The 27,269-nt window shown below is 35.7% G+C and overlaps 1 protein-coding gene across 4 annotated transcripts in view; it reads right to left on the bottom strand.

Annotated features, from left to right (window-relative positions):
* RPS6KA6 (ribosomal protein S6 kinase A6) overlaps positions 1–27,269 on the bottom strand; it is a 47,653-nt gene that overhangs the window by 10,843 nt on the left and 9,541 nt on the right. For 3 of the 4 annotated variants that reach the window (XM_064518444.1, XM_064518445.1, XM_026110958.2), the window contains exons 2-19: positions 26,734–26,793; positions 21,354–21,470; positions 18,242–18,323; positions 17,314–17,394; positions 15,584–15,663; positions 12,524–12,630; positions 12,178–12,215; positions 10,074–10,216; positions 9,117–9,187; positions 7,946–8,034; positions 7,189–7,253; positions 5,149–5,251; positions 3,472–3,596; positions 3,057–3,182; positions 2,361–2,450; positions 1,264–1,422; positions 674–835; positions 189–265 (exon numbers count right to left, since the gene is read on the bottom strand). In XM_064518444.1, coding sequence (XP_064374514.1) covers positions 189–265; positions 674–835; positions 1,264–1,422; positions 2,361–2,450; positions 3,057–3,182; positions 3,472–3,596; positions 5,149–5,251; positions 7,189–7,253; positions 7,946–8,034; positions 9,117–9,187; positions 10,074–10,216; positions 12,178–12,215; positions 12,524–12,630; positions 15,584–15,663; positions 17,314–17,394; positions 18,242–18,323; positions 21,354–21,470; positions 26,734–26,793 — 1,775 coding nt within the window. Of the gene's footprint in view, positions 1–188; positions 266–673; positions 836–1,263; positions 1,423–2,360; positions 2,451–3,056; positions 3,183–3,471; positions 3,597–5,148; positions 5,252–7,188; positions 7,254–7,945; positions 8,035–9,116; positions 9,188–10,073; positions 10,217–12,177; positions 12,216–12,523; positions 12,631–15,583; positions 15,664–17,313; positions 17,395–18,241; positions 18,324–18,814; positions 19,384–21,353; positions 21,471–26,733; positions 26,794–27,269 lie in introns of those variants that run through there. The other variant, XM_026110960.2, reaches the window with a different exon arrangement.

Here is a 27,269-nt window from a genome sequence, read left to right as displayed (position 1 = left end):
GCTAGATAAGCCTAGTATATGCAAACACTTACAAATTAACAGGTTCCTCTTTCTTCCACTACAGTGTCTCTGTCATTCTGCATCCAAATCAATGATGCAGTATCTTATAATTTTAATAAATGCATGGATTCATGCAGCATGCTGGAATTTTACATATACACATGAAAAATATAAAAAATATTTCTCACCCTGCCAACATTGTGTAAAGAAGAACACCCAAGCTCCATATGTCGCAAGCAGCATCATATCCCTGTCGCATGAGAACCTATAAAAAAAGAGTTGAAGTTTTTAATCTATCTATATAAAAAAAATACCCTTACCTCTACACACATAATTTAAGGAAGGATAACTCAATGTCAGGATAATTTCAGAGGTTTGATCATTTGTTGCTAAATATATGGATTACAGTAGCTATTGACAGTAATTCAGGTTCCCAAAACACGATCTCTTAAGTTTCTTAGTAGGCTTGCATCTTATTTTTAAGGGTAGATTTTGCTATACTTAAAGCAGGTTTATTATAAACACATGCACCAGTCAGTGTTTTTGAAGTATTTATATTTAAGGAAAACTAGCAGAGTTTATTTTATGTTATTTTTTTAAAACAGTGCCACAAAGTTTAATTACTTGACACATCAAAAACAGGACAAAGAAAATGCATGGCAGCTTAAGATACCTCTGGCGCCACAAAGTTTGCAGTGTAGCAAGGAGTCAGAAGTAGTCCATTTTCTCCTCGAAGCTGTTTTGCAAATCCAAAATCACAAATCCTGATAGAATCAGCATTATTTGAATCATCCGTGTACAAAATATTACTAGGCTTAAGGTCTCGATGCACTACCTTTAAACAAAGAAAAATTTTAACATCTGTCATCTCAAAGTGCATATTTTACAATTCATAAAAACTACTCTCTAGTTTACTATACTTAACAGTTCTACACAATTACATCACTTTTTGTTTCATGTAACACAGGAATTCTATTTTAAGCAATCTCATTAAAGAAAATAAAAGCCTGACTTACAATGCATCTGGAACTAACATAAGTAATGTCCAAACAAGCAGAAGAGAACAAGTATCTGCTGTTTCATAAACTGTAAGAGTAAAAATGGTTGCCAGAACAACAGGATCGGTTGTTTATATCATTCACCTGTGTTAGACTCAGAAATCATCTTCTGCCTTAAAAATAATCCAGCCGAAGCACATAACAAAAAGCATTTGCTAATTATAAGAACTGTGAATGCAATTAGGTCATAAAAGAAAACACTCACTCCTTGGCAGTGCAGGTAGTCCACAGTCTTAGTTATAGTATATAATACAGCACTAGCCTCTCTTTCCGAGAAAAACTTCTGTCTGAGAATTCGATCCAGCAGCTCTCCTCCTTTCATCAATTCAGTGACAAGGTATATGAACCTACCATCATCATACACCTGAAGAAATTAAACAAGCACATACATATACCACACATTCATCCAGATCCCCTGTAATTATATATCCTGAAAAGCATGAAAACTACAGACTAGATTGTTAACCTATTCACTTACATGAATATAAAGCACAAACACCAAGCACTGTCAAATTTAATTCTGCAACTGAAGAGTCTCAAAGCATGAAGTATAAAAAAAACTTGTATGTCATCCTGTGAGATGGTGAGATAACAGATTACTAAATCATCGAGCCAGAATAACTCTTCCCCTCCATAAACTATTTCTAGCTGCTGGCATTTCGCATATACATGCCAATATGCAACTGCTTGTTCAGCATCAGATTACCAATACATTAGCTAGTAGTATTTTAAAGAAGAAGAAATATGACAGTCTCTAAAAATTACATTTCTCACATCAAGTTCATTAAACTTTCTTCAGTAATATTCTTCTACTTTTCCAGATGCTTACAAAGCCTTCAGGACGAGCACAACAAACAAGATCTGAATTTCAAGCCCAGAAATGACAAAAGAACTCCTGCAAGAGCAGGGCAGGCAAAGAAAGCCTTAGAAAAGTAGTCAATCACAGACTTTTCCTTCACTGGTCCCCCTGAAAGCCTTCTGTAGCTTGGTAAAACACAGGGCAAAATTTAGTTTCTTAGTTTGTTTTTCTTTTTTTCCTCTTTGTTCTTTTTTTTGGGGGGGGGGGGGGAGAAGCTATGGGGAGGGTTGGAGTAGAGAAGCTTGAGAAGACTAAAAACAACATTCAGAAAAGACTAACACCAAGTTAATGGTATATTTTGAAATACTCAATACACCACATGTGGTGTTCTTCCAATTCACTTCTCTGAGAAAAAAACTTGCAACCCCAATACATCACTATACATCTATATATAGATTGACAACTGTATAATAAGAGGTGGTGGAGAAAAGAGAAGTACATACATCTTTTAAAGTAATAATATTTGGATGTTGTCCATAACGCATCAAAATCTCAATTTCTTCAGAGGGATCCCTCTTACTTTTATCAATTATCTGTAAAATATAGTAACAGGAAAAATCTTGGCTAAGCAAAGTCTATTTCATGAAGAAAACTAATTTTTTATTTATATTCTCACTTCAGCAGGACAATCAAAATTCTCAGAGTTCATCACTTCTTACTAACCATGACTAATTCATCTACCAATTTCACATCCTATCGTCTTATTCAATTCTTTCTTTATTGTTACTATCAGTTAAGCCTGTATCATTAGCACAGTCTACGCTGCTCCAAAGGACAATGCAATTCACTGGACTGTCTGAAGTGTCACTGCTTCCCTGCAGCCCAGTTCCCACCTCGTACATCTCACTTATTTTACTCCAGGTGTGCTCATCGTTGTTCTATACTTTCAGGCTTCAAGCTTATAAACTCAAAGCCAGCATACTTCATATAGTTAACACACAGTTCTTCAGTGACAGAACTGCAAACACAAAAAACTATACAAGACCACACACAGTTTCAATGAATGAAGAATACCATGTTTTTCATTTCTCACAACATATAAGCAACTACAATAACAGAAAATTAGTGCATTTTAAAAAGTTTATTAATCCACTGCATAATAATTTCAGAAGTGTCAAAATGAAATTTATTTCAAGTACCTTTACAGCAAACTCCATATTTGTAGCTATGTGTATACATCGCTTGCAAACAGAGTAGGAACCAACACCGATGTCTTCTTTCAGTTCATATACATCAGTAAACTGTGCACTGTTTCCATGAAGTTGCTTAAAGCAAACAAAAACCACACAAGCTGTCAAATAAAGCTACAAAATGCTCTTTGCCATACTACTATTTCCAGCAGAAAAAGTTTCTTCTGCTTGCCCATGCTTTTTCTTTTGAATTCTGCCTACGGAAAAATAGAAAGCTGCTTTTTTAAACCTCTGGAATCAAAGTACCCTGTGAAATTATTTTAATAACACACCTTTTATAGTAGTCTTCCTAACAAGACAGCAAACACTAAATATTGGTCAGTCTTTGGCATTTCAAAATAAGGTTTACTTAAAAATGTTTTACCTGTACTATTGGCAGTATATTGGTGAGTGGTGAGATTTTATGATCTTCTACAGTAGTAGTTGCAACAAAACTAAATCCTTTGAAGAGCTGATGTGCATTTGCACTAGGTGGGACTCCTGGAGAATCTAATTACATATACATTTGATTAGCATGACACATCTGTATCCCAGCAAAACTTTTTTATTTTTAATTAATGTTCACAACAAGTATGTTCAAAGAAACATTTTGAAGGAAGGGAGGCAAACAAAAACAAAACTAGATGCTGAACAGGATTTCTATTCAGTTGCCTTTCTAGCTTCTCTTATTTCAATATCGCACACAGAATAAGTATTCCTGTGTTTCATTTAAGAGTTCAACATGCTACAGAACCTAATGTATGAATATATGTTTTTAGGAACACATTTCTTGAAGCACAAACACCTTTTATGAGAAAGAGCTAAAGATCATAGCCTAATGTTCAAGAATAGCATAATAAGGAAGAGTGCTAGAAATTTCAACTTCAGTGATGTAATGTGCAGATATGGCAGAAGTAAGATAATACAAGAATATTCAATTAATATTACTGAAAAACTAGAACCAAGTTTTTCCTGGATTATCTTACATACACCTCTGAAGTCACTGTTTGAAACTTCAGAATGTAAATAAACACACTGGATAATTCTGTGTACTCTATTAGAGCATGAATTGTAAACATTCGCCAAACAAATGGGATACCTCGCTTTAAATGTTGGATGCAACAGTAAAGATAACATTACATTCCCCCCCACTTCTCTACCTTCACATCAACACCCCCCGCCTTTTCTCAAGGGTAAAGTCAAATTCAGGGTGGCTAGTGGGTGGAGGAAGAGCTCAATGAAAAATTATTATAATGTTAATTTAAGATTTAATTTTAATAATAATAATGAATAGGCTCAAGAAAGTTATTTAGAGCAAGTCATTTTCAGAGGAATAGTGATCCTGAATAATAATCACTGTTGCAATCAAACCTAGTTTACTTTTAGTATTAAATAGATTTCTTTAAAAAGCACTGCATTAAAAAGTATTAGCACATGTCTAACTTTTGACCATAACTAGGAAACTACATTTCAGCTGGAAGTCTTCCTCTTTTCCTCTTCCTTCTTTCTTTGTGAGCAGAAGTTTAGCAGGATATCCCATTCCATTAAAAAACAAAGTGAAGAGGAACCCGCTGAGGAGAACACTCTCCTGCAAAGTACTGGAAATCTGTTGCAAGGTGTTTCTTTTGTTGTGTCAGTGGCTTTTTCCTCATGCAGACAAAAAGGAAGTTAATACTCGAGATTCCCATTCAACAAATTCTACTAGGTATTGACAATAAAAGGAAAAGGAAGCCTGGACGGATTAAGACAAAAATTAAGATTAAACCCTCTTCTCTTTATAGTAGAACTGGACTTGTGTTCTACTTCTCTCGCCGTTGCATCTAGGGAAGATAAAAGTAAGGAGGAGAAAAAAGAGGAAAAAAACCCCTGTACAATGTGATAAATGTCACAGTAACTTCTAGAAGGTCTTAAGTTTACATATTTCAGTTTTTATTTCATATAAAATTCAAACATCAACCATTTTAATTTTCCATTCCAATTCACAGATACCAAATTAAAAATATTAATTTGTCCCCTCTATCTGTGAACGTCATCAATTCATAACTAGAATATGTACGATTACCTTTTGGTGTTTTTGCTGTGAATTCTGGATCGAAACAAAAGGTATCTTCTGGTTTTCCAGAAGCAGGTTTAAATGGAGGTTGAATTTCTCTTCTGAATAGTTTCTGAAGTAGGAGGACAAAGTCATATAATGACAAGTGAATGAAACTTGCACGGGCACTGTCACTTTGCCAAGCTAAAGGCAACTGAAATGTCATTGTTATATTATTTACTATTCCAGAAAACTATTTTAATACAGAGTGAGTAGAAACAACACAAACACATTTGTAAAAATGGACTTATTTTTATGTACCTTTGATTTGAAATGCTAAGTAAAGGAGATGTTACCAAGCAAGTCAAACACGATACAGGGCACTTTTTTTTCTTTTGAATCTGCATGATCTACTAGATCTGTACTTTTTAAACTACTGTAACAGGCTGCCACTTGTCACAGCCCCCAGCAGCTCACTTTCAGCTTATTACAGAAAACATGGAACAGCTATTGTGCACTTTAACTATCATCATTTCAGACCTGGGTCACTGCTATTTAGGAGAGTTGTCAGCATCCTGAAAAGTCCACCCCAAGGGGAAGATATGAAAGACAGTCTTTACCTTTCTATTGTGTGAGAGACTTGTCCAACCAACTCTCAATACTATTCTAGTGTTTTCCAAATCTACTGAGTTGGGGAGAGGGAGTGGAAAGGCAAACAATCACTCCTCCTTTTCTTTTCCTTTACCCAATGTATGTTAGAAGAATCCTTTGCCCAAGAGATATCAGCAATACAAGTCTCATTTATAGTTCAGGAAGAGAAAATCTCATGTCAAACAACATCATGAAAGCCTCCGTAAAGTTCAGGGTATTTTGAGAACATATTCTTAGTACTTCTCTCATTCTCACCTCTTTCTTACTGTTCTCTTTATTTAATCTCCCTGCACAAGAACAAGCAACACATCTCAATCCTAAAAATCAAAGAGGAGGGACACGAACTCATCCCGAAGTAATAAGATAAAATATGGAAGCAACCATTGACATCACCATAGCTAATTAAATACGAAGCACTGTCAAACACAGGAAAATAAAATTGATGTTAAAAGTATAAAGCCTTTGAATTTTCCTGCTAGTATTTCTTTCTAATTCAGCCTCCTAAAATCAGTAAATAATCTTCAATCATATTAAAACAGCCTTCTCTTACTAAAAATATCTACATAAAACAGTAAAATTTTCCTATTACTTAACACACTAATGAGGAATTTGTTATGGTAAATGCTGTATAAACACAGAAGTCCCCTTTCTCAGAAGTAAATACAAGAAAAAGAGGAGGATAAGGACAACATGGTTTAAAGAAACAGTTAAGCACAGTATCAGTTAGCACTGTAGGCAGTCGTGTCAGCACAGCAACATCCTATTCGTTCTGTCTGGGTTTTTTTGTGGGCATTATAGCAAAGGAAGGTTTTCGGAGGGGATTTGATATAGGGTATCCTGGTTTTCTGAATGTTTCTGAGCAACATATCTCAAAAGCTTGGAGAATCACTGAGGAAAAGCATCAAGATGATTGTTAAAAATTTAAACAAGCAAGCATAGACTTAAACAGACTCCTGATCATCTTAGAACACCAGAGTCAATACTCAACTGTGAATAGAGTACGACTGATGAGACAGGAATATGTTATAGCTCTCAACAAAGAAGTCCAAGAAAATTATAGTCACAGTGAGTTTTCGTGCCCTGCACAGCAGCATAAGGCATACGCATAGTAGATGGACACTTATTCAAGAGAATGTTTCTTGCACACTGACGCACACCAGGACTGTCAGCATCCTCTCCTAAATGCAAGGATTCTAACAGACAACATTGCAACTCCAATTATTTAAAAAGTAAATGCACAATCTATAATTGTCTTAATACTCCCTACATCACAAATACTACAGCTCAAAAAGCCAAGTAATGTCATAGTACAAGATAGAACATAAGTCAGCAGTGTTACAGGGTTTGTGCCCTATTCAGAAACAAGTGCCTATATGCTGCAACATAAAACAGTGATCATTCAGATCATTGTGTACTTACATTCCAGTCAACAGTAGAAAAAAAAGGATGTCTCTTGATTTCTTCAACTCCATCTGAACCAGCGCCTGAACAAAGAAGATACTGCATTTAAAACACTTTTGGCTACGGTTTGCATGATTTGGCTATGTGATTGCATTAAAAATTAGCTTTTTCATTTTTAAAAACAATTGCGTAGACACAGTTATTCATGGTAATCAGAAATACAGAAATATTCCAAGGACGTAAAATACTTCAGTGTATGCCTCATCAGGGAGACGAACCAAAGCGTAAGAAGCCCACAGAGTCTCAGCAGTGTTTTGCTCCGACACTGTCAAAGCAACATCTCTCAGCAGTGAGACCGCTAACAGCTCTGTTTAAATACTTGTCATAGCCTCAGTTTTCATTAAACATATTATGTGCATACAGTACACTCAAACTGAGTGGAAGAAAGTTCAGTGAATTCCAATTTCTGAAGATCCAAGCAGTTTACAAGATAAAAAGAATGCATTTTAAAACCCTTTTAGAGAAAAACTTCAGCTGCTGAAGCTTAAGCAAGACGGCAGAATTCTGCATCCAGCACCCCGAAGAGTCACTGGCCCAGGAAAGTAGTCATTCATCAGACAAACCAAGAAGACATGATCTAAGCTAACAACAAATAGTATATAAAGTCTTACTGACCACCAGCATCAGGGCCTGAGAGTTTCCAGTGGCTATTTTCTTCAAACAACAATTTCAGCCAACGTGTTTTTATTTCAAAGATTCAAATAAATTCACCAACCTAATCTATTTGATGGGTTCCTTTTAAACAACATCCTCAGAAGACTTTGTGCCTCAGGGCTAAGGAACTGAGGCATTCCAAGCTTTGCTCTGTGGAAAAACAGAAGTAGTCAAAAAAGAAATGTATTTTACTAAAAATGCTCTACGTCGACTTAACTGTACAATTTGATCTATCAAGGATCTGTTCCAAAGTCTTGGACAGTATACACGTTTTAAATTGTTAGCTTTTCCATTTCACATTATACATGAGTGATTTTCCAATAAAAAAATGTATTTTCAAAGTTGTCTTCATAACACCAGTAAGTTATCATCAAAATATTTTTACCAGAATCAAGTCCCAGAAGAGACTCACCAAACCCCCAAATCCTTCTATTTTTTTAGTCCCTGAAGTTCCTCCTGAAGAAAGAGCTTCAGTGAGTAGCTCTTTAAGCCATTATAAAGCTGGTGCTGGTAAACATTACCAAATTTGTTTTGTGAAAAAATTACACTAAAGCCAGGAAATTACATGCAGAACTGGATGTTACATCATCTTTCACAGGTAATATCACCATAAACTCACATTCATGGTAAGTTCAAACTGTCTTTTGTTAAGAACGGAGCTTCTTTCTTGTTTCCTTTCTCAGATACTACCCCCTCAAAAGGCCCATGGCTCCCCACGTGGTCTAAACAAAATTCTTTTTTAGCTAAGCATAAATAAAGACCAGTAACTGTTTGCCAAACAGCTTTATTTACTAATGACCAGTTTACCCAGTTTGTCTCGTTGGACAGCTTGTGTTGTAACAGAGGTAATTTAATACGAAAAATGTGAGCACATTAGTATGCTCTTCATATACACAAAGCAACACGACTAACTATTGCTTAGAAAATAACGTATGCTGTAACAGCAGGAAGACAGTAAAGTCGTAAATAATGCTTTTCTAATCCACTGTACTGTTTTCATCTTTATTATAAACCTACAGTGAAAATACCAGTTTATCCTTACAATTTTAATTCCTGCAGATATTTAACAGTATTTCCATAATCTGGGATCCAAACACAATTTGTGTGGGGAGTTTTGGGCTCTTTTGTTTCTGTTCTAGTCTCAATGCACTCAAGCACATGGAGTTACAAACTTAAAACATGTTTAAAGTTACATTTTTCTGACTTTCCAAAAAATAAGAAAATATACTTACTTCAGTATCATATTCATAGTTTCATTTCGATCTTTACCTTGAAATGGTAGTGTACCAGTAAGCATTTCAAACTGAAAAGAACAAATGTTAATCTAAATCAACACTTTTTCCCCTAGTTACTCAAAGTGTAAAGTACTGTAGTCCTCCATATCACTACATGAGACATTCAATTGAACTCTTAAGGATTATCCAAAAAGTTCAGGTCAGTTTTTTTCCCTCACAGATAAATTACAAGATAATAATAATAATGGCAAAAATAATGTAATGATGATGTAGGAAGATTTTACAGCTATAACCTGAAAACCACTTAAATTAGAGAATCATAAAATCCCCTCTATAACCTAGTTTTATATGTTGCTCTATCATGAAAGCAGCAAGAAGGAATTCTAAAGCAATACTCTGGTTTGAACTGTAATGTCAGTATGCATATTTTGGCCTGATGTTAGACCACCAGCCTATCTAGCTTATGGGAAAGGCATAGGTGCTAGCATTACTGACTTATTTCACTATTCCACTCAAATATTCATTCTACAGACTTATACTGTAAAAAGTAAAAATTGCATTTTTACAAAAATGCAATTAATACTCCATCAAAACCAAGCCTTCTGCTTTTTTTCTTTTACTAAAGTACCACATGAAATAAATATACAAACTAAAGTTTCATGCTTATCATTGGCTGCAACTCTTTGAAACTGTTAAAAGAGTTTATATACAAACTCTGAAGTTACTAACAAGTACTCCTTCCAAGGCTGCGCAGGCAAAAGGTAAATTTTGTTCATATTAGTTACTATTTCAGCAGCAATTCAGTTATCAACTTCTCTCCTCCCTCCACCCAAGAACTGAATTCTTAGTTAAATCTGGACAAGCTTATTATGAGGAGGTTATTTAACACCCGCTTTCGACACCGGGAGCATATTTCTGCCCTCTAAGCACGGGAAGCAAGGAAGCATACAGTACCATGAGCACACCAAAGGACCACCAATCGGCACTCTGGTTGTGGCCTCGCCTGTTTACTACTTCAGGTGCCATGTATTCTACCGTACCGCAGAAAGAATAGGCCTTCTTTTCTTGATCTACCGATTCTTTGCTGAGTCCAAAGTCTACAACAGCATCACAAGAAGAGAGCAAGTAAAGAACTTTAGAAAAAAGTGCTGCATGCAGTATTGCAAAGTGAGAGCCTGACAGGTGTCTGACGCCTGACATCTAGAGATGTCAGATGTACTACACATCAAACCACTCTAAGTCATTAAATTGAGGATCAGACAACATTACTAGTCAAAATATAAGCAATTCAATAGTTAAAACATTATACATTTAGAACCTCGTGATAATCGAGAGTTCTCATTTTCTCTGTGTCTGCTAGAACACGCTGCCCACTTTATTAATGCAAAAAACCCTGCATACAAGTGAAAGCGAGTTTCAAAGAGAAGGCAGGCTGCATGGTCTGGTATTACTGAATGATGAATAAGTAAAATCAGACTAAAAATAATGTTGTTACATAAGGCAACACAGTTCTGCAACCTGAATCACAAGTTCAGTAAAGAAAACAGTCTTGCATGTCTGCTCATTTTATCTTCAGAATATTTTTTTCTCTTAAACGATGCTATTGAATAGATAGGTCCTTGTTAACCCAACTCTCAAGATGAGTCTCAAGGTTCCCCTTTGCAAAGGGAAAGCTATTCCTAATGAATAATCCTCTCAATTCTTCTTTCTACTTTCAGGAGGAAGTGAGAATTTTAGGATTCCTCATTGACCCAGAAAGCTGCCTCAGAAGCGACTTCCAAGCACCAACAGAGATGGAGAAAATAAAACAAAAGCAAACCCCCCAAAACTAATCTTTCATTTTAGTTCAAGTTGAATTCAATTTAAAAGTACCATGCAGAAAAAATTACGTCATTTAATCACCATTTCCTACATAACCCCTTTTAAAGCACTTGTGGACAATAAAAATCCTGCATTGATAAGGTTTCTGCGTGACACCAGGAAAAAGCAGTAGTTTTATACCTTGGTTTTGAATATCAGCATCATTATAACTAATATTCAAAAAAGGGGGGGGGGGGAGAGAGAAAGCAATTCAGATGCTAAAGTAGTCTAAGAGAATTTTAACTAGAAATCAAACATTTTAATATGAGTTTAGATGCTTTAAGATTTTTAAAGGAACCTCACAACTTAAAAAAAAAAAAGAACCTGTGATACTTATAATGAATATCCAGTCACTCCATGTTAGAAAATATCTAGGTAATAATCAGCTGTTTACAAGTAAAACTACTGTGTACATATATTCCAGTAAGTCTGTGAGACTTTAAATAACTCTTTCTAACTTGGGATCTAATAGTAATATTTTGATATCAGAGTACATAATGAATTTTACAATAAAAATATACCACCTTAATTGCAATTTTAAGAATTCAGTAATTCACAATAATTTATTTTTCCAAATACAGCATTCAGTCTTAATTTGGTAAATAAAAATACATCTTTCCTGGGAAATTATAACTGTTTCTATTTCTCCTACAAACTTTTATGCATTTAAAAGTAATAAAACAGAAATGCAAAAAAAAAGTTAACATTTCAGAAGTCTTATTGCGTGCTAAAATCTCTTCTACATCAAAAACATGTCTAAGACTTTTAAAAAGGAACAAAGTCAGCAATTTTTAGCCAGGGTGAATAACCTCTTGATCTTCAGCTAAAGGCATTTAACAGTCAATCTCGATACAGGTCACGTTCTGACCTGAAGAGTGGACTGTTTTTAGTTACTAAAACATCACCTAACCTCAATGGAATCTGCTTGGACATAAGGATCTGCTAAGGGACTAGGCTGCACAATCAGGGCCTGTAGCAGATATTCTAAAGTACTTCAATAAAAGTACCTGGTGATAGATAAATACCAGTTAAAAGAAAGGGATACAGATTTATTATAAAAAAGCTGACAAATAAAAAGCTTTCTAAACAACTAAACACAGGCTTTATACATACTCCAATCATCACTATTCACATCACTGCTTGTAAATATAAGCTTATACACAGATACTAAAGTGCTATGCTAATAAATGCTACCTACCTGTTAACTTGATATGTCCTGCTTCATCAAGCAAAATGCTGAAAATTAAAATTGACATTCACCAATACACATAAACAGGAATGTTTACATACAACATATAAAATATAATAGTTAACAGCTTGGATCTTGTCCAACAAAAAATACATCTTTTGACTTAAGTGTAATAATGTTGGCTTATTACATTAATGGTTTATTTTATTTATTTATTTTTTTTTAACTTTTTTTAAGATTATGTAAAAAACCAAGGGGTTTTTTTAGGTTTTTTTTTCTTTAACATCTTTATAGTGGAAAATGCAAAGCAATAAGCAAAGTACATGTAATAGTGGTAAAATACATTTTACTTTACTTTTCTGGCTTCAGGTCCCTGTATACAATTCCCAAGCTGTGAAGATGATCCAAAGCAAGGGCCAGTTCTGCGAGGTAGAATTTCACATCTTCCTCTGTAAACATAACCTAATAAGAACTGTATAGATTTACCTTCTGATCTTGTCTTCAGTTTTTAAAACTGTAATCTAAAAGAAAATACTTCTGTCTGCCTAAATTTAAAAAAAAACTTTCACACGTACCTTACGCACTGACAATTCATGAATTCGCCTAACACAAGTGATATGCAAGAATGGGCTAATCATCTGGTATACAAAAGAACTAGGCTTAATACTTAAAAGCAAACACATTTCTGCAGTTACTGCAAACCATTAACTTTCAAGGTAATAAATTTAAATTATTATATTTTGTCTTGCTGACCACCAGTGCTCCTTCTGGCACTACGTCCTACATAGACTGTTAGCTACCACCGCTTCCCACTGCATCATAAAATCTGATACACAATTCCTTTTATTGTGGCATTTTCAGTGGTTGACTGTCCCTGTCAATTCACATTACCAATATTTAGGAAAAAAAGGACACAAGATGAAACAGTGAAAATAATCATATGAAGAGCAGCAGTAAAAACTGCAGACCACCTAATTTGCTCTTTTCAGGAAAAAAAAAAAACTTAAAGAATGCTGTGAGATAGCAAAAAACTGACTGACCTTGCATATAGGACACTTTATAGAGCTGCATTTCTGCCCCATATACCCAACAGGTTGCTTCTAATATTCATATACATGAATCATAACTGCTTTGGCTCTTGTCAGGTTCTACAAACTATACAAATTAGCAGAGAAGCTAATCTTTACAACTCCAAATTTTAAAAAAGAAAAAAAAAAAAGAAAGAAAGAAAAAAAAAAAGGACACACACTGATTTATTCCTTATTTGCTGAAAACACCAGGAACAGGGAGAAGAAACACCTCAACTGCACAGTAAATAGTTAACAAGGCTTTTCTATAAATTAAGGTAATTGGATTTAATGGTTTAGAAATACATTGATTAGTTCTTTGAACTGCACATAAATATGCAATCTGCTTTACTGGCAACAAGAAATATTCCCAATTTCCATAGTAACAGGAATTAGTGCTGTGTGAACAACAAAGCTGTTATACAATAGAAACAGCACAGAAAGTTTCACCTTGATTTTATAAGAGCAAAGGTGATACTGCTTTTTATCTATGTGCAAAAGAGCAAGAGGAAAACTTGGATAGCATTAGTCCTTGGAACAGCAAAAATGCAAATAAAAAAATGCTAAATGGTGATCTGCAACCTTACAATAATAACTAACTTCATTTAAACTACCTTCTGTGTCAAATTAAGCACAATATAAATCAACTCTGTTAGATTTTACCCAAGAAATGAAAACTTTACTATGTATTCACTTCAATTCCACTTCCACAGCTGAAACTCTCATACCCACATTAAGACCAACAAAACTGTTCTAATAGCCTCATACTAAACCCATCTAATTTAAAACAGTCCTTGCGTGGCAAGTATAAAAAGCCATAGGGAATTTACCCTCACATGTACTGTCCATTGTCCACTGCGCATTATCATGCGCCTCCAAAAAACTGCTTTTCTTCCTACTAACAAGTAAAAAGGCCCTCTTTTTCCCTAGATATACACAGTGAGTCCTTAAAAGCCATCACAGAAGCTATCAGAAGTCTCCCAAAAACCATGCAGAAACTTAACAGTAAAAACAACTTCACAATTATTGCTTCTTTATTCCCAAAGGGAACACACACCTCTTCCAGCTGCCTAGCCAGTACTACTACAGATAGACTTGCATCCCTTATTTAAGGATCTTGCACAGTCCGTAATCCCAGATGCATTATTGCCAAAAGACTAGGTCCTGTTATACTAGAATTCCTCCTGTACTTAGACATCCTATACCAAAGCAGAGACTGACCTCTTCCCTACATAATGTTTCAAAACCCCTTTACAATTTTGCCAGTTCCCTTAAGACAGCTCTTAGCCTTTATTTTAACAGCTCATAGTTGATGAATTTTGAATTCAATTCTTAGAGAGAAGCACTGTTTCACCAAGGTCAGCTTTAAAAAAATTTTTTTTTGCAATTCTTCCTTCTGTTTTGCCTGTCCCCAAAATGAAGCTTGATTTTTTTTAAAAAAAGATATACAAAAACCCCCAAACCTAGTTCATGTCTTACAGATATGGGTGATACAACAATCTCTTTCATATCACAAATATCAGTCAGACATCCAGTTTTGCTGTATTAGAAAGTGTCCTTCTCTATGCATGAGAAATAAATGCACTTACACTAATGAAAACACTGAAAAGCTCTCTTACTGCGAAGTTGCTGAAAAAATTACCATTAAAAATTTAGAGCTTTAGGAAAGGTTTGCAGAAAGAAAAAAAAAAATCTTATTAACATGTTCATAATATTTAAGCTAACATATAATGAATATTTGATGACAAACACTTAAAAATAAATAAATAAGCAGGCTGCATCACATTCTCTGCCCTGAAGCTACCTCCCCAGAAATCAAAAAGAGAAATGAAAAATTACAGTTCCAGCAACATGCCAATACTAAGTAAAGAGGAAAGAATGCCTTAAAAAGAGTCAATATTCTCACTTTGTGAGATTGTTAAGATTTGTATCACAGCATTATGAAATTTTACAATGTAGCAGAAATCTCCTATATATATGGGCTTTCAGGATCACCTAAACCGACCATGAGCTTTGTATACATCTGCTTGCTTTATTGCTAAATCTTAACTTACTTCAGTTAGGTTTCCAAGCAACAAAGCATTTTGAGACAAAAGAACTGGTCTATGTAGATATTATAAAGGAAAAATTCAGGCTACTTATCAATACGCATTGATGATATCTCTTAAGGTTGTAGCCCATTATTCTAGAACACACAAGAAAAGCCCAGCTAAATTGCTAAAAACTTGACTGTGACAAGAATTACAGGGGAAACAGCTATAGAAAACAACCTTGTATGGACAAAAATAAAAAATAAAACCAAAAATCCCCATCTAATATTGAGTTGAGATAAAATTTTAGGTACTTACCTCTTTGGATAATCGTGTGAATACATCTCCTCCCCTGAGAAAATCCAATATTAAATATAGCTTCCCTTCAGTCTGAAAGGCTTTTTAAAAAACGCAAATCAATAGTTGTACATGACAAAGATGATCTACAAAACAGATTCTGAATGCTCTTACAACCTGAGGATTTTAGTATAATAGAATACTTTGGTTTTGCAACTGAAATAATTCATGTAAGTTTGTCATGTGCAGCTGAATTACTCAGTTTTATGAATGAATAAGCACTTCTTCACAAAAGATGATCTCAGTCATAAGAGATTATTAAATATTAGGAATAACAGGAAAACACCCAGACATACGTGAACTACTGTATTGTGGTTTTACTCAGTGAAAAGTAAAAACCTCTAGAAAATTCTAACAAGCTTTGCGCAAGATTTTTAAGTACAAAGTACCTTATCTACAAATTTTAAACACAGACACACATATTCATTCATTTACATTCCTTTTTAGCCATGTGATTTGAAGTAGACAGACCCTAATTTGGACACTACAAAAGTGAGAAAGACAAAGATTTTCTTAATGCAAGTTTTGGGTGGCATATTTGAACTGAGGGTTTGGGTGTCCTTTTTTATTTAAGGAAACTTCCACACAAAGTTGGAAGTCAGTCCATTAATTTATTGCAAATTCAATATATTTCAAGCTGATCACACTCTTATTTTTAAACAGGGGAAGCTATTAGCAAAGTTAAAGACCATCCCTCAACCAGCTAGTCACTAGATACCAATGCAAAAATTATCTATCAGTAGAGAATGCAATTGTAGAAACGATGGGGCAGTTTGCTAGTATAAAGACTGTGAAGTAAAGAATAGAAAGTAACAGATGCAAACTCCGAAAACCCAAAAGTGCCATACAGCTCTCATAGTATTTTGAAGTGTACTGCTAAGAAAATAACAGATCTTTACATTTTTCTCTGTCAGTAAAGACTCTGCATAGGCACTTGCATAGGGGCATATAATCATTTTAATAAGAACTTGATTTCATATTAACCACAAATGCATTTACAACCCTTCAAAAATGTGAACAAATTTTCTTGCTATTCGGTGCACCAAGAACATGTCAAATTAAACTTTCATATGACCAACTTAACATGTTCTTTAGTCTTTCACTGGAAGGAAGACCTGATTGGAACTCCATCTGAATAGAGGAGTATGTAGGTAGTGAAAACATTCCTAGAGATTTGCAGTTAAACACCATATATATTTGCATCCTAGTGGCAACTGAAGTGTCAAGCTACTATATCTATACAAAGGGAATCAGCGTGAAATAGTTTCAAAAAGACACTCAGAGTGGTCCGGGAATCCTAACACCAAAACTAACATACCATTGTAAAAGAAGAAAAGGTAGGCCTCAGGCAGAAAAACACTGGCTCTGTTAAGTTTTGCAGAGGCTATTCAGAAGAGCTGATGACTTTAGTGAAGAAAAAGAAAGTCTGTGTTCTGTACTCAAGTGCCATCATGGCAGAACGCTTCTTCATACAGCTTAGTGTAGTAACATATACTGGAAGCCAGCAATATCTAGCTGTCAGTGTCTTGTTTTCTTATTCTTCATGCAATCTTTGTATTAACTATATGCAGTCTTTCTTAGTTATACTTCACAAAAAGCTATGGTTTAATGCACACCACTCCAACATCAAGAACAAGATCAGTAATACCTTCAAGCAATGAAAGAAGCTGTAGCAAAAAATAAATACCAACCATAGTGCAGTTTGACGATAAAGGGATGATTTACTTCTACTAATATATCTCTCTCCATTTTTGTACGAACTCTATCTCGAACTGAGAAAAAAGATAAGACTCGTATTAAACAAATTTATGAGGTATAGTACAAATGGAGGAGAAAAACATACAGAAAGTTTTAACTATCTAAAGAAGAATTTTTTTCCTGTATGTTGCCTATTTTGTACTTAATTTTTACTTTTCCCACAAAACATGTTTTCAGACAGCAAAACTATATTTTGTTCCTCACCTGCTCCAGCTTTTTTTATTGTCTTCATTTTTTCAACATATCCCAATATTTCATGATAAATCACATTTCTTTCACATAACAAAAGTTCACATCTACACATCTAGCCAGATAACTTTAACCTCTGAATTAACTATTTCAACTGAATATATGTATGTTTTCAGTCTTTTAAGATCACTTTTTCCTCTCCAACTAGGAACATTCCATGTTTTTACCCAGTAGAGTTGCCTCCATTAAAGTGCCCTCCAGAAGCCAAAAACATAGGTTAGCTTGCTATGGCTCCCATAACGAGAGTGAATGGCTCAGCATTTTAACCACTATAGAGCACTAACCTAACAAAGATAAAAGGAAAATTGTTTATGAAATTAATTTGCTCTAGTATAATGAAAAAGGCTAAGTAGAATTAAAGAATGCAATTTAAACTATGAAAGAGTACACTTTATAATTAAAGCTACCTGACCAGATTTAAAATAATTCTTAAATGTAAATGTACAAATTATTCTAGAAAAAAGTCAGGCATCAATGAAAAACTATGAACTCATCGAGAAAAGAGATTTAAGATAGAAAACTACTTTAAAAAGAAGCATCTACAGAACTCATTTAAGAGATACATGTGCCCCTAATAAGCTGCTTTCTAAAGTTCTAATTAGATATGCATACCTTTTAAAGAAGCTTTTTTCAAAACTTTCATTGCATAAAGTTGCCCAGCATCAGGACCAATTATTTTCCTTACAAGGAAGACCTAGGAATATAAACATTGTGTCTCAAATCACTGCTAAAAATATTTTACGTAAAAACAACCTGACAAAAAAAACCTCACACAAAACACACATTAGTACATCTTTACTTTTAACTTCACTAATGCAGACAAAGAGATAGCATGTCCTCAGTCTCATCCCGTTCCCCCAGAACTCTGCACAATGAAGACTGCCAAATATTCACAGTAGGTCTTTTTGCATAAACAAGCTTGGTAATCAAATAAGCAAGTATAACAGAGCACTTGCAAACCTCCTGTTGGTTTCACACAGCTTTCAGCGTTCTTTCCGAAGTGTGCATCTCTAAAGAAAGAGCAAAATTGCATTTCCTTTTCTATCAGTAATGAGATACAGTATCTGACACAGGTATATACCCCAGCAAGTTCTCCTAAGCAGCGAGATGGGTCATAAACAATCTACACGCTCTTTTCTACAGTGAACAGTCTTAAAAGAAAGCATTTATCAAACAAGTACTCACATATCATGTGTTTTTTATATTATTTTCTTGGATAAAGACAACAGCAGGACAAGTCAGCCCAAGGCTGTTACCACTCATACTAACAGACTTTTGAGGTTTAGGGCCAGAGTCTCAAACACGCAACAGGTTATACTAGTGAATTCTGTAAGAGTGGCGAGACAAGGGCAAGGAAACCTCTCCATTTAAGGGCAGAGTACCCTTCCCCTCCGGAACAGCAACCCCAACAGGTTTTCCTACTCTTTTCTTTCCAGAAGAATTTTAAAGACATTCAGTATATGATTTGACACTAAGAGAAGCATAGCATTAGAGAGAATAATGCAGTATGAACACATGCATCTCCACTGACTAATATTCTAAATGCTACCGCTCTCACTTTACAAAACTTTTGGTATGTGTTTCTGTTTCTGAATTGTTATTAGAATAGCAATTATTATGAAAAAGGGGTTTGCAGTTAATATTGACAAGTCAAGAGAATGCCAAGAGTTATTTGAAATAGTCTCTCTGATCTTATTTTTATTCAGATTTTCATTAGTACTAGATTTATTTACATATATACAATAGAAATTAAGTATCTATAAATACATACACATACATGTACACATAAGTGTGTGTGTGTATATATACGTACATTATATATATTTTTCTAAATCAAAAGCTTTTGCATTCAAGAATTAGAACTTCATGCACTGCCACCAAGTTGTTTGGGGTCAGGGGGAGAAAAAAATATATATAATCATGCTTCCTGGTTATCAGTTGTTCTGTTTTTGAAGTTTTGCCAAATGACTGATCTACAGCACTGCTCTCCTGTTATCGTAAAGGGAACAATTCAAACATCACAAAGTAAGAAAACATGCAGATTAATCTACTAGCCACTGATGAATTAAAATGTAGCTAGTAAAGTAAAAAGCACTGGCAAACATTTAAACGCACAACAACTAGCAGCTTGTAACAATGTAAGGCATCCATGCACAAATTATGAATTCTAGCTAGTAAGGATGTAAATAGCTGCCACCGAAAGCCAGCAACAAACAGCATCTATTTAATCTGCAGTCAAAGTCCGCGTAATCCTACATCCGGCAGAGATGCAGTGGGCGGTTGTTCAACCGTTGACACGGAGCACATATTAAAGCACAATCGACATGGACACATACAGGCACAGTGATTCACCTAAGCTAATCAAAGCCCATCTGCAGCAGACTAAGCCCTCGAACGTTATCAAAGGCTGAACAAAGGAGCTAAACTAAGAGACTGGAGGTTTAATACCACTCCGCAGAAGCAAAGTAAAAACGGGTAGAGATGGATTGTAGTACTACTAGGTCAGAGGAAACAAACAATGTGTTTGCTAAAAACCCAAAGGGACATCCTTGGGAAATACGAGCTGGAGAGAGAAAAACAAACATCACAAAGGAAACAGCCATTGATCTGTATTGCTTGTTTTATCTTTCAAATAGAAAACAGCAAATATTATATAAATACAGCTCTGTTCAGAAGTGCTGCAATTCTTAAGCCTGATTCTTGAACCAGTACAGCCAGATTTTCAAAGCTCTGAAACAGACGGCTCAGCGTGCTGGTATGGTCCTGAGCAAAAGTGTTCCTTAAGCTCCAAAGTAAGAATCACTCTCTGGGTAAAGAATTAGATGTCTGCACCAAATATGCTGAAGCCTGGCAGCTAGCTTAAGACACCTCAAGTCAGGAGTAACAAATGCACAGAGCCTTTTAGTGTCTGAGGACCAGAAGCATACGCGGGAGTCAGCCACCAGCTTTACCAGATAAAGAAGTTTTTCTTAAACTGTACGATATTAAGAAAACCTTTTAAAGGCTATTTTTAAATCTATCACTTATTCACAGAATGCCTAATGTCTAACAATTTTTCCTTGTCATACAACCACATGCACAGGTTTGTTCCTGCCATGAGAAAGATCAAACCAGAAGAACAGACCAATTTATTTTACATATTTTTCCAAAGGAGGAAACAATTTTATAGATGTTGCAAAACTGTCCTAGGGTGGTTTAAAAAATAAATTAGCTAGTTATATGTTATGATTAATATTTTAATTAGTGTTTCAAAACCGTGTGAGACATTTGATTGCTAATTTCACTTCTGCAATGTAACATCAAGTAGCACATTACAAAAAAGTAATTATCACAACAGAAAAAAGTCACCTATCTTCTACAACCTCTTTGAGCAATTTTCCACTTAGTGTCCTTAGCTGTAGATAATCTTCTACATACAACAAAATAAAACATTGAAATACATTTCCCAGGTTATTTACTTTACTGTTACTTTGGATAAGATAAAGCTACCACAATCATTCCTCTGTATCTACATCAGTACAGTTTCCATATATTGAAAAAATAGTCAAACATTCACACTGTGTCAAGTACAATAATTAAAAGAGAAGTAGAGAAACCATGATCTCCTCCTAAAATGTCTATCCATGCTCATTACACAGCTGGTGGGTCCCAAGCATCCATCTAAACTAAAGAAGATGGAAGACTGTATTTTGGACATGAGATGAAAACAAAGTTTGTATCTTACCTTTCCAAATGATCCCTGACCAAGAACCTTAAGTAGTTCAAACTGTGCTGGATCTGCTTTCTCACATCCTTCTTTCACATGATGGGTAATAGGAATTTCTTTCACACTTCCCTCATCCTATTAATATTATTTCAAAAGAGGAAAAAAAAGAAAAAGAAAAAAGAACAGTCCCAAATTAATCCACTTACTAGAAGTGCATATGTCTTCTTTTTACTCTTTTAAATAAAATACTTAAAACAGTAATGAGGCCTCCAAGAAGCTGTTCAAAAACATTTTTCCAAGCTTTTTTATAAAAAAACAAAAAAAGGTGCATGTCTAAAATTTCAAAACTGAAGTCAAAGTCTCATCCAACTGAATAAAGCTCATTTCCTTCTGCTACAAATCCTGCAGCTAAAATAAGCAGGAGTCTTCTTGTAGGAAAGGAATAAACTCAGATTTTTAAACTAAGCCTGAGATGACCTTTCATGCTCCACCTTTATTTCACATGCCTTTAGTTTTCCCAGTGACTGCTTTCCTCATCCTTCCCTTGCCCAAGCTATTCTTAATGAAAGCTAAATTGAATTTCGTCATTTAAAGTAATTATTGCTTTTCACAGCAGCAAGTGACAAATATGGTCATCCACTACTGTAGCTAAAGGAACATGCATCATTTGAAGATATTAAATAATTATGAGCCATCTTAAGAACTCCAAGAATTCCTTTATCTAGTGGTGGAAACAGCTCTGAGGTGCAGCACCCATGGAAAGATGATCCAGTGTGAAGTCCTGCATAGAGCCGAGTGCAGTTCTGTGGTAAGGAAAAGATTTAGGGTTCTGCTGATTTTTGCCTGTTACTCTAACCTTTCGCAAGATAGGGCACAGCAGCTACAATTATGAAAGCACAAACATCCATGATGAAGACAAATCCGATGATGTACTGCAGCTATATAAAATTTATGGTGTACAAAAGAAACCTCTGGGAGCCAAAACAACCAAGATTTTGAAACAAGTATCCTGACGTGCTAAGGTCTACAACAGCAACAGCAACCTGAGCTGGAACATGGAACAGGAATGCTATCCCTCTGCCTTATTAAAAATATCAATCAATTTCTTGTGCAGAGCAAATACAATCCAATGACAACTGAAAATCCTGCCTGATCTGCACTGCTTCCATGTCTTTAGGGGATCCAGGTCACTACTAAGTGTCCTCTCCTTAGGTCTTCGCCTCAAAGTTCTCCTAGCACAGAGATACCAGACAGGGGGGACCCACAATGAATCTCTCTTCCTGAATGAAGAGAACAAAACCCACCAGCCTTACTACTTGAAACAGTTTGTGCTAGCAGAGAACATCTTGCTATACTCAGGCTTGACATAAGATTATGCCTAAGATCATGTTAAAAAAAAAAAACGCTTCTGATCAGTTATCACTTTACACAGGAGTACCTAGATGAAATCCTCTAGTTGGTGCATTACACAGAAGATCAGAGTAGAAATCTGACTATCTAAATGTGTATGTACTTACAGCAATAACAGAAAGGAAATTAAAAGAAAGCCTTTTGCGTATTGTGTACAAAATAGCATTTACCCATCTGATCCTCAGCATTCATCTGCACACCTGAGCTCGGTTTCCTGCAGGCAATGCACTTGCACTGAACAGGAATAGGATCTGTTAGAAGAGCTTGGCAGTTATAACTAAGATATGAGAAGACAGTACTGTTCCTCACTCACACAGCAAATTAGTTTGTAGGTGTACTAGATATGAAAAAAGTCAGTCCAAGCCATATGGATTGTTAACGACCCAATGGCCCACAGAAGAACGGTTTCCAAGAGCTTCCTGACCAGCAGGTAACATCTCGGTCAGGAACCGGAGGGCTCCAAGACAGGGCAGGATGGCTGCAGTGACAGGCTTCACGGTCGTGAGCAGCTTTTACCTGCTGTGCTCTGAGAGTAACTAACTGATTTTGTATAGAGAGAGTACACACTTCAATTTTACATCGCCAAGCTTACAGAATACGGCAAGGGGAAGCTTCATATTCCAGAAGAGCAAGCAGCACTACTGGGCAATCTCCACACTGCATTAACTTTCTGCACATTAATTGCCTTGTTTGTCTAGAGGAAGGAGGAAAGAGTTCAAACTAACATTAACATATGCACAAACTGCAGTCCAGCTGTTACTGCACATTAGTCCTTTCCCTCCCCTACATTTCCTATTTATCCTCTTTCCAGAAAAGCCTATTCCTCCTGCCCGATTCCCATGAAAAGGTAGATATTAACACAAGCAGCTGCCTGGATAACAGATTTTCTAATTCACACTCCAAACAATTGTTGCTGTTGTGGTCTTCCAGTAAAATATTTCATAATGGCCCTAGAACGGCTTTCTGGCCATGCAAGTCACTGATACATTGCAACTGTCTGGACATAGATTTATCAGCCTGAAGGAGAGAAATGGAAATAGAGGCGCATAAAGGGTGAGGAGCAGAGAGGCATTCAAAATAGCGGACACTTGAAAACATCCTTCACAGTTTAAAGATAGCAGTATTACCCCCTTTATATGATAAAGGTTCTTTATCACAACATCAGCTGAAGCTTACAAACAGCACAGGTGGAGTTTGTTTCTGGCAAATGACTCAAAAATTTTGAGTTCCAAATTAATCAGAGAGTGATCTGCACACTCATAGTAAGGTTAAATGATAAGTGTCCTGTTACAAACCCAGAGCAGAAGGATTCACATACTGTACAAAGGAGAGCTCTAATTCTGATGATCTGGTTTGTAAAGTTTAAGGAACAGAAAAAGGAGATAGGGATTACCTATTTATCCATCAAAAAGGTGTCATACTTGTACTGCTTAATAAAGACACAGTGGAGGTTTCTGCCAAAATTTCATTTCAGCAAAACATACTATTTTGTCAAAGTCTGTGAGGATGCATCAGTTTCTGAAAAAACTTTTTTTGGAGGGTGCATAGGGAGTGGAAAGAAACTGCAGCTAAACTAACATATTAACCCAAGTTGCAGCAGACTTGCATCCCAATCTGTATTAAGAATAGATTTAACTATTTCAAATGAAGAGACCAGTGATCAACTGCTTAAGCATCCCTCTTTTCTTTCTCATGGGAGCTAATACTGCAGCACCTAACGAAATTCTCTACACATCTCATCCACCTCCTAATGTTTTGATGGGAAACAGTAGAAAAGATATTTTATTTTTAAGCTACTTTATTTTGTCTCTTTGTTCAGGAAAAAACAGCTGACATCTAGCAGTGACACATGGTTGACATTCCAACTTAATCTCTTCCATCCATTCATCTGACTATGTTACATGTAAGATACACACATCCCTTCCAATTTTAACATGTACTTGGAATTTAAGGCAGGTGAAAATGCTAGCATTTCAAGTCATCTGATGACAGACAGCAGCAATTCCTCTCTTGCACACTGAGCTGTACAAGTCTTAACTGTAGATTCTTTCTGTGAAATACGTGAATACTCTATTGAGAAGCCTTTTTACTTCAATATCCTAATCTGTATTCCCTAACACTGTGAACCTCTGCATGAGAGGAGATCTTTAAGAGTTCATCTGCTCTTCTGTTTATCACCCACCTTGAATCATTAGCCTGTGACATCACATCTGGTTGCTGTGGAGACTGACAGAGTATTTCTAAATGTGAACTCAGGAGAAAAATGTTTTCCATGCTAATAAAGAATAATTTGAGATATGTATTAAATGAGGGGGTTTTTATAACAAGTTTTAGCTTTACAAAAGATGTTTATGTAATTTCACCTACTTACCTACCATTAAAGTGCTAGAAATTGGCATGACTGAAGTACAAAAAGATGTCAGGATCATCAACAAGGAATGAGCAGATACAGAGCTGAATGGATATATAAGCCCGTTTCATTTTTATTTCCAGTTTAGTCTCCATAAATTGCAAATGTGGATATCTATGCACGGCTGCTTGGGCAGCAAGTCTATTCCAGGGCTCAGGTAACAGCTGTCACCTAGCTGCCTTGCAAAAGAGGCAACCATTCCCAGCAGATTAAACAGAAGGGAATAAAGCACTGAGAGAAATGCCACAATCAGTTTTGGCATTTTGCCATCTTTCTTAGTTGCAGCTTGACTGGTTTGTAGCTCCTAGCGCCTAACAAACCAGCTCTGCAACATCCTTTTGGTTCAGGTACACTGAAAGATTGAGACACAACCCATTGCTCGTCTTTGTGTTACATGGAAGACAACTACCATGCTGAAGGCTTACTTACTTACTCCACAGCATGAGGAAATACACAAGCATTACAAATTTCTGTCCCCAAGAGTTTACCCTCTGAATCATTTACTTAAAAATTATTGCAATACACAGCAGTGGTTATAGCTGGTAAAGAGATCTACTTGACCCCTTCCACGATTCTATTCAAAATAGATGGATATATGTGTTGCAAAACAATGATCAATTTTTCCAAAGTCAGCCTCTTCATCACGTGGAGAATTAGCCTGAAGTTTACTCTAAGATTTAGCCAGCATACAAAATACTGATCTTCAGCATCTAAAAATACAAGTTTTCAAGGCACTGGATAGAAATCCATGCTTAACAGGGCTTATCTGGGGTATTTCTATATAAAAGTCAAATTAGTATACTGATGTAAAAATTCTGTTCTAAGCTGACAGAAATTAAGTACATTTTACATGAATATACAGCAACTACATAAAAAAGTCATCTGTTCTTCCTTCCTAACATGAGCAACACTAAGCACGCTGGTCCACCTAAATTTTACTACCAGTTTTGATCAAAAAAATCATTTTACAGAAGTAAAATTAGAAAAAATGTTTTTACCACAGCCTTTAAACGAGAAGGCACATCTGCATTCAGCAGTTCTCCCAGCATTGTTCTTGTTTGTTTTGTGTTTCATGAAGTAAGGGCGACAACTCCTGAAGCAGGCAATTTGTACGAAGATGGGCATCCTCCCTGAAGGCTATCCCCATCCTAGCTTTATAAACAGAAGTGGCACGAAGCACTGAAAGAAGTGAGGAGCACTGAAAGAAGTGAAAGCCACTCCTGCTATAGAAGCATCTCAACAGTGATGGGCCTTGGTGTCTAGAAGGTTGAAGGTTGGACTGAGCATCTCCCTGAGGTTGAAGGATCCATAAATGCTCCTTCCAGCTTGGAGACACTGCCATAAAGCACCACCCTCATGCCGCAACCTTTTCCAAACAAGGCACTTACTACCCAGCTGTTAATTTTCAAAAACTTGTGGGGAAAAAAAGTCACCTCTGAGACTTGGAGCCTGTCCAAATCTAGTCAAATAAAATGCTAGCTTCAAAAGTTATTAAAGAACAGGCAATGCATACACTTTGTTTTAAAACACAATCATGCTAATGAACTTCTAAAGCCAACACATATCAAATGTACCTACATGGTAGGAATATGGTTCGCCTTCTTCCATGGGCTCATCTGCCATTTTAAGGCCATTCAGCTGGAGAAGGGAATGCAGAATAGAAAAAAGAAAAGAAAAATTAGCAACATTAAAACCAAACAATTTCAAACAAGTGCCAAAGTTCATAATTTGACAGAATTACATTATAAAGCACACAAATGAAAATCAGTGGGTTTTGTTACTCTATCTTAAAACTGTAGTTTCAAACAAAAAGTTACCACTTCATTTAGCACATCCCTTTGTAAATATTGTTCCATAGTGTTACTTAATTGGACTTAATTTAAAATACTTTCTCTCTAAGAGCTACAGATACAATTCATAAAGGAAGACACTGACGTAAATGCTTCCTTACACAAAATCTATGTTGCAGACATTCTTTGAAAACCAAAACTCTGTTGCTGAAAATTAATTTGAAGTTTAAGGAGAAAAGATTTTAAGATGATTTTAAATTGTGGGGGATGGGGGTGAGGGGAAAGTGCAAGAGAAGGGAGAATGGAGAACACACATACCCCAGA

Source organism: Dromaius novaehollandiae, chromosome 11, assembly GCF_036370855.1.
Source record: "Dromaius novaehollandiae isolate bDroNov1 chromosome 11, bDroNov1.hap1, whole genome shotgun sequence".
Lineage (NCBI taxonomy): Eukaryota > Metazoa > Chordata > Aves > Casuariiformes > Dromaiidae > Dromaius > Dromaius novaehollandiae.
This window is presented reverse-complemented; position numbering and strand designations above follow the sequence as displayed.